The 8056-nt window shown below is 40.8% G+C and overlaps 1 protein-coding gene and 1 pseudogene across 1 annotated transcript; both read left to right on the forward strand.

The window, feature by feature from the left end:
- The first annotated feature begins 638 nt into the window (after window positions 1-638).
- Window positions 639-2758, forward strand: LOC110867236 (pectinesterase 2). Its single transcript, XM_022116362.1, has 2 exons — window positions 639-1332; window positions 2391-2758. The coding sequence occupies exons 1-2, from the start codon at window positions 639-641 to the stop codon at window positions 2756-2758; spliced, it is 1062 nt and encodes a 353-aa protein (XP_021972054.1).
- Window positions 2759-5722: 2964 nt separating this feature from the next.
- Window positions 5723-7516, forward strand: LOC110867503 (annotated as a pseudogene).
- The last annotated feature ends 540 nt before the right edge of the window (window positions 7517-8056 follow it).

The raw sequence follows: 8056 nt of genomic DNA on the forward strand, positions 1-8056 counted from the left end.
GCCGGCAAAATTCACCAAAAGAACGGGCTTAGCCGACACTTTTCACCAAACGTATAGGCTTAGCCAACGCTTTCTATAATAAAATGTAGGCTAAATCCTAGCCGTTTCAGTCGATGAAGTTGATATAACGGCTTCTGACCGCAAAAAGTTAGGGATGGTTACTTTGGTTAGTCTATTTTGGAAAAATTTTGGTTAAATTCGACTATTTTCATAATTTTCCTTTATGATACAAACTCTTACCAATATATGCAATTTTTTTAGTTCCTACTTTTGTAATAAAGCATGTAACCGTTGTGACACAAGCCATGCAATTAACTTATTACTTAGTTTGATTTGATTTCGCATTATCTTCAAACTTTGAATATCATGATATAAGTATAGATTATAACATGAAGTTTTATCACCATTTTACATTACTTACAAATTAATAGCATTTCACAATGAAAGTCACTCTTTTCCCTTGCTTTATTTCACTCCTCCTTTCTTTCTCATCAAAACCAACCACTCTCACTGTTGCTGTCACTGTCGGCACCATAACCTAATGGTGCCGCCAATCCCCGCACTACAAAACATGCAACCACTATGTCGCCAGACAATACAGATTCACCGCCCCCATAACGGCTAATCAATTCCTAGACATGGCCATACAATCAGCCATTGATGAAGCACGTGCGGCTTATAACAAAACTCACGTGATCGAGTCCACTTACCCAAACGTCCCGGGTAAAAGCTTGTGGGGTAGCTGCGTTTACTACTTTGACCGGACCGCGTCCACACTTAACATGGCCCTAAACCCTGACCATGACCTCCAATCCACCCCACTAGACGTCCAAACATGGCTTAGCGCAGGTTTAACCTACATAACCGTTTGTCACAAAGGGTTTGAGTTGATTAACATGACCAACACCATGTTACCCGTAATAACTACCAGTTTGACCGAACTAATAGTCAACTCTTTAGCTATTAGTGTTACTATTCCATCTAGTAATACTAATGGGCTTGTTAATGTGAATTTTAGCGATGAATACAAGCTTGCTGATTTGGCAAACGAAAAGCCTGACGTTGTGGTGGCTCAACATAGTTCAGGCGACTTTACATCCATTCAAAAAGCGGTTGATTATGCGATGACTCACCGCATGCCCAGAAAGAGGTTTGTGATTTACGTGAAAGCTGGTATTTATAATGAATACGTGGAGATAGCAGAGACAGTTAAGTATATAACGATGTATGGTGACGGAATAAATAAGACGATCATAACCGGTAACCGACATTGTGGTGGTGACATGCTCAAGTCCTCAAAGGCTGGTGACTTGCAGGGATCGGCAACTTTTAGTGAGTTCATGTCTACACAATTTGTTTTGTTCATTGCTAGAATAATTGGCATTTTCCGAAAAATTTTCGACAAAAACGATTTTATCATAAAAGGGCCGTGGGAAACAGTTTCCTACGCATTTCCCACGAAATTATTTTTCTATTATTTACCTTTTTTCTAGTAGTGATTAGACTATAAACACTAAACTTATTTTATTTGGATTATTTTCCATTTTCCTATGTCAATTTTGGTTGGTAATTCGTAGGAAACGCTTATTTCCAATGAATTTATGACAAAAACACTTTCAACGAAAAAAGAGTCGATAAAACAATTTCTAATTGGTGGAGTGGTACGGGAGTCCTGGTGTTCCAAGTGACCCATGTTCGATTACTGCCCTCACTATTTAGTTTCGGTGGCACCTGGTGATGATGGAATACTAGGCGAGTAGGAGGCAATTGCTAGTTCAATCCTTGAACTGAGCGGGTTTTACCTCACCACATTGTCGTGCCTTCGGGCTAGTGTTCACACGCTTCGGCCCAAGGTGAGGGTTTTCCCCGATTCGGAGGTGGGTGTATCCCAATGTGGTGAATTTCGCCAGTAGCTCATTTGGAGGATTCGTTGGCCGTTAAAAAAAATTCTGACCAATTTATACGCATTTCCTACGATCCTATTTTCTTTTTTTCTATTAGTGATTAGACTATAAACACCTAACTTATAGTGTTTGGATCAATGCAGAAGTCTGGAGTCGCAAATTTATCGCCCGGGGCATCACATTCCGGAACACCGCGGGGCCACAGGGAGAGCAAGCCCTTGCGGTCCTATCCTCTTCCGACAAATCAACATTTTACCACTGCAGCTTTGAAGGATACCAAGACACACTTCTTACTATGGCCTATACACAATTCTATAAAGAATGCCAAATCTTTGGAACCGTAGATTTCATTTTTGGTGGCGCGAGAGCAGTTTTCCAAGATTGCAATATCTTTTTTCGAAAACCTTTACCAGGAAGCGGGTTAGTAGTAACGGCTCATGGAAGAAACAATGATTACGAACCTACCTACTGGGTATTCATTTCAAGGGTGTAAGGTAACTGCCGCACCCGAGCTTAATCCGAGTAAGTATGCAAAAGCATTTCTAGGAAGGCCATGGTTTAGGCTGAGTCGAACCGTTTATATGCAATCTTTTCTTGATGGGTTGGTGGACCCACGAGGGTGGCTTGATAGTTGGGGTCACAAGGATACTGCTTATTGTGGAGAGTACATGAATTATGGGCCAGGTTCTTCTACTAATCAAAGGGTCAATTGGCCCCATTACCATGCCATAACAGATCCAAAGACAGCTAAGTTTTTCACGGTGGCCCATTTCATTTCGGGTTATAATTGGCTTCCTAAAACCGGTGTTCCTTTTACAGCAGGGTTTAAAAACCGTTCCGTTCTACTAAATTGAATACTGATCATGCTATAGGTAGGATTTTGTTGGGTACATGTACTAACTCAATAATATATAATGAACATTGTTGGTATCATCGTCATCGGAAACCCAGGACCAGTCAGAACGGATCGAGTTGTGACCGCATACACAATCATTCTCAAACAAACCACAATAATCACAATACTTCATCATGAACAAACTAACCGATTATTTGCATAATGATAGAGAACTAACCGTATGAAACTGAACAAACTTGAACTATGGATAATCACAAACTTGCAATATGAAACAATACACAAACTGAACTTTGATAACGAAATTTGCAGTACAAGAATTCTGGAATGGAGCCGTGCATATATACGTGATGAACCGGTGTGTCTTCAACCGTTGCGTCTCTTGCTGAAGAGATACGACCCTTTGCAAAATAACTGTACATTCGGTTATGAGTATACTCCCACCGTTTCATCATTTGCACAGCCCAAACCCAACTTGTTAAACCTAATGGACTTCTAGTGTTTGACCCAATACATAACATATGGCCTCCGGCCCAAAACATAAACATAAAACACATAAACTTGTTCGACCCATTAAGAAAACTAAAAACAATAATAAATACTACCGGCCCGAAACCGATTCTCGGATGGACTTGATTATCTTCGTTCTTCATTCACCGCCCTAAACAAGAACATATGAGTCTCCAGCCGTGATTACTCCTTGCGATTGTTGGTGACCTCTATCTTGACCACCACTTCATCGTCACTTGATTCTTCGAGCCAACCGTCGTTGTTGCTTGAATTTCCAGCCATGACGTTTGCCTTTTTCCCACGCTCTTTCTTCATGTAGTCGAAGTACCACTCGACTAGTTCCAAATAGTAGATGTAGGCTACCTTGACTTCATATGCATAATCCGGTTCATAACCGTATTTGGCCGCGATCACATCCCACAAGTTCTTTTCCATTACTTCCTTGAACCCTCCATTGTGCTTTACAATGCGATGTAACAATATGAGACTAAGGTCTCGGCCATCAATCAACTCGGGTGGCATTGCCTTTTCACATACGATTCCAAGAAAATCCGTAATAAACCAAATCAAGATTTCTTCGAATGGTGCATCGAAAAACTTTTGGTGATTCTTTAATTCTTCGTGCAAAGTTATAAGGTCTCCCGGTTCTACACAACTTTCCATAATCATGTTCCTTTCGATGACGTCTTCCTCGAGTTGTGAGAGAATTAACGCTCGTTCCCAGAGCGTTTCTTTTGATTCACGCGGGTTATCCTTTTCACCTTCAATGTAAATTAAAAGCGCCTTCTTTGCTTTCTTGGAATACACAATTTCTTTCTTTCTTGCCCTCGAACTTTCACCGTACACCCTTTTCTTGTTCCTTTCCTTTCCGAGTTCCCTTTCGTAATAATCACCCAAACATTCTTGGAATTCTTTCTTTTCTTTCTTGTAACCGTTATCAATGCCAAGATTATCATAAAACGTGTTAAGATAATCTTGTTCTAAGTCAACCTCCGACTTATCTTCATAAATGTCGAACCCTTTCGAGCGACTTCCAAACATCTTCTTTAACAAACATTTATCCCCCATTGTAACCGTTTCTATCCCTTGAAACAAAAGTTGTTCTAGACTTAACACGTTCTTGTCTAGACTAGGAGCGTAACTTACACATGGGATTGTTTTGTCTTTGCCATCCACCGGGACTCTAACTTCTCCAATACCATGCACAAACGAGAAATCCTTCCTACTCTCGTTTGTCACTACCCCAAAGTGCCTCTTGAAACATTTAAACACATTCCGGTTTCCCGTCATGTGTGTTTTGAATGTAGGATCAACAACCCATATCGAATCCCATTTACCGCCACACGTATCCTTAACCACATAATCACTTTCAATTGGTAATGGCGATAAATTAATATACTTACTTGGGCAAATCGAGGCGATATGACCAAATTGCTTGCACTTGAAGCAACGAATTCCCGGTTTCCTTGGCCTTCCCACCGGTGCATTTGCCTTCTTACCGGGCTTCTTCACGAACCCCTTTGGAACCATTTTCTTTGGAAACTTCTTTACCGATGACTTCCCGGTTCGTATGGTTGGCTTCCCCTGCGCGTACTCATCCTCTCCCGCCGCCCGGCCGCACTTTCCACTACGAACAACATCTTCACCGTAATCGGTTTCAACAGATTTTCCCTTGTCTCCACATACCCGGTTCCCATCATGATCACAACCCTTACCGGTTCCTGTTACACCTTTGGCTCTGATACCAATGATGGTATCATCGTCATCGGAAACCCAGGACCAGTCGGAACGGATCGAGTTGTGACCGCATACACAATCATTCTCAAACAAACCACAATAATCACAATACTTCATCATGAACAAACTAACCGATTATTTGCAGAATGATAGAGAACTAACCGTATGAAACTGAACGAACTTGAACTATGAATAATCACAAACTTGCAATATGAAACAATACACAAACTGAACTTTGATAACGAAATTTGCAGTACAAGAATTCTGGAATGGAGCCGTGCATATATACGTGATGAACCGGTGTGTCTTCAACCGTTGCGTCTCTTGCTGAAGAGATACGACCCTTTGCAAAATAACCGTACATTCGGTTATGAGTATACTCCCACCGTTTCATCATTTGCACAGCCCAAACCCAACTTGTTAAACCTAATGGACTTCTAGTGTTTGACCCAATACATAACTTGTTAAACATAAACATAAAACACATAAACTTGTTCGACCCATTAAGAAAACTAAAAACAATAATAAATACTACCGGCCCGAAACCGATTCTCGGATGGACTTGATTATCTTCGTTCTTCAAACATGACGGAAAATTGGGTCCAAGACATAAATCTTGATCAAAACTCAAATCAAAGAAATCTTGTATAGTCTGGTTTGTGGGCTTCCCCAGGCCTAGAAGATACCTTCATAGTCCGAAAGTATTGAAATATAATTCATGAGCAACAAGTCGCACAAATTCGTTCTTGTTATGGCCAAATCTGATTTTCGTAAGGCGGCTTTGGAACTAGCCTTGGAAAGGGCACTTAACGCCGAAAGCCACACCAAATGGCTCGGTCAAAAGTGTCGTAATGAGCGCGAAAGGGCTGCATGGGCTGATTGTTTGAAGCTCTATGAAAACACAATTTTGCAACTAAACCAAACCCTAGACCCAACCACCAAGTGCACCACTTTTGATGCGCAATCATGGCTTAGTACCGCGTTGGCTAACCTCGAGACTTACCGCACTAGGTTCGTTGAGGTTAATGCTTCCAACTACATGTTGCCACTCATGAATAATAATGTGACTAAGCTTATTAGTAATACTTTGGCTATCAACAATGGTTCAAGGACACCCGTAGAGAGTTATAAAGATGGGTTTCCGAAGTGGTTTGGGCCCGGAGATAGAAAGCTTTTGCAGACTGCGGCTCCTAGGGCGAATATTATTGTGGCCCAGGACGGTTCGGGGAACTATAGGACTATTAAGGCCGCGATTGATGCGGCCGTGAAGAGAACTGGGAGTGGGAGGTTTGTTATTTATATAAAGAGGGGGGTTTATAGGGAGAATATTGAGATTGGGAATAAAATGAAGAATATAATGCTTGTTGGTGATGGGATGAAGTACACCATCATCACCGGTAGCCGGAGTGTTGGAGGCGGCTCCACGACGTTTGATTCCGCCACCGTTAGTAAGTAACCGTTCTCTATATTTTTTTTTCAAAAAAAGTATATAGTAAAATCTCACTCGTAGCAAATTATTTATACTGTCTAGAAAGAATGGGACAAGGGTAGACAGACTAGACTGCTCCCAGTAAAATCCCGACTTCAAAACTCATAAAAAGAAGTTTAAACAAAGAAAAACCAAGTCATGGTTTTGGGTTCCAATTGTCAACAATGCTTAAAGTTCTTTAAAATCTAGATAGCTAAACAGATTTATATTTCTTGGGAGTTAAAAGTCTTCAAATTTCATAAAATAAAATATTAACTTTTGAAAGACAATATGTGTGACTTTTAATAAGTTGAAAGTGTTTTAACACGTTTTGTTTCCATCTAACAACAGTTGTAACCGGGTCCGGATTCATTGCTCATGGCATAACCTTCCGCAACACCGCGGGCCCACAAAACCACCAAGCCGTAGCTCTACGGTCCGGGTCCGACTTATCGGTCTTCTACCATTGCGGTTTTGAAGAATATCAAGACACCCTCTACGTCCACTCACAACGACAATTCTACAAAGAATGCTACATTTACGGGACCGTCGATTTCATCTTCGGCAACGCGGCCGTAGTTTTCCAAAACTGCATGATCAACGGAAGACGGCCCATGACTTCCCAAAAGATCACCATCACGGCCCAAGGCCGAACCGACTCGAACCAAAACACCAGGATCTTTATTCTGAATTCTCGGATCATGGTTGCATCCGACTTAAAACCGGTATTGGGCTCATTTAAAACCTTCTTGGGCCGGCCCTGGAAGCAATATTCTCGAACAGTTTTTTTGAAAAAATTATATGGATAGTTTGGTGGACCCGGCTGGATGGTTAGAATGGGATGCGAACTTTGCTCTTAATACTTTGTATTATGGAGAATATAGGAACACTGGACCCGGTTCTTCGACTATCCGGAGTGTCAAGTGGCGTGGGTATCGGGTTGTCACTAACTCGAACGAGGCTTCTCGGTTTACCGTTGCGAATTTCATCGCGGGCCAGTCGTGGTTGCCAAACACCGGTGTGCCATTCCATGCTGGACTTTAGTTCTAAGTGAACTTTTGGTTGGATAATTTGTGTGTTTCTTTTGACTCTTTCTTTTCTTTTGGTATATATTATACTAGTTTAAGAACCCACGAATTTCACGGGTTGGTAAAAGGAAATATCTTCAGTATCACCATTACCATTGATATAAATATTATGATTTTATACACGTTAAAACACAAACGAATAGAATAGAGTACGACAAATTGAAATACATGAATATGCAACGATCACAATTCGTTGAAAATCTCTTTATAAACCACATTAATTGTTTTATCTGTAGGTTTGCCGTTGTTGTCAAGTATTAGTAGTTTGACTCCATTTCGCGTTTTATCCTTGATTAAGCAACACACGATTTGACCATGAGAGAAGACGGGTTGTTTCAAGTGTAAGCCAACTCCAGAATGTAGATGTCGTTGACATAAAATTTAAAATGGAACAAAAGTTCCATTACTTTTGTAATGATTGATTTACAATGAACTCACAAAACCAAATATGAAGTTTGTCCTTTTACATTTTATTTTTTGTGCTTTCTTTTATGAC

The sequence above is a fragment of the Helianthus annuus genome, chromosome 7 (assembly GCF_002127325.2).
Source record: "Helianthus annuus cultivar XRQ/B chromosome 7, HanXRQr2.0-SUNRISE, whole genome shotgun sequence".
Lineage (NCBI taxonomy): Eukaryota > Viridiplantae > Streptophyta > Magnoliopsida > Asterales > Asteraceae > Helianthus > Helianthus annuus.

What these genes read in the sequence shown, in the direction of transcription:
- LOC110867236 (XM_022116362.1), top strand. Translation starts at nt 639, where the DNA reads ATGGCCATACAATCAGCCATTGATGAAGCACGTGCGGCTTATAACAAA. An exon ending in GCAGGGATCGGCAACTTTTA is followed by an intron (nt 1,333 to 2,390) that starts GTGAGTTCATGT and finishes ATTCATTTCAAG; the next exon opens with GGTGTAAGGTAACTGCCGCA.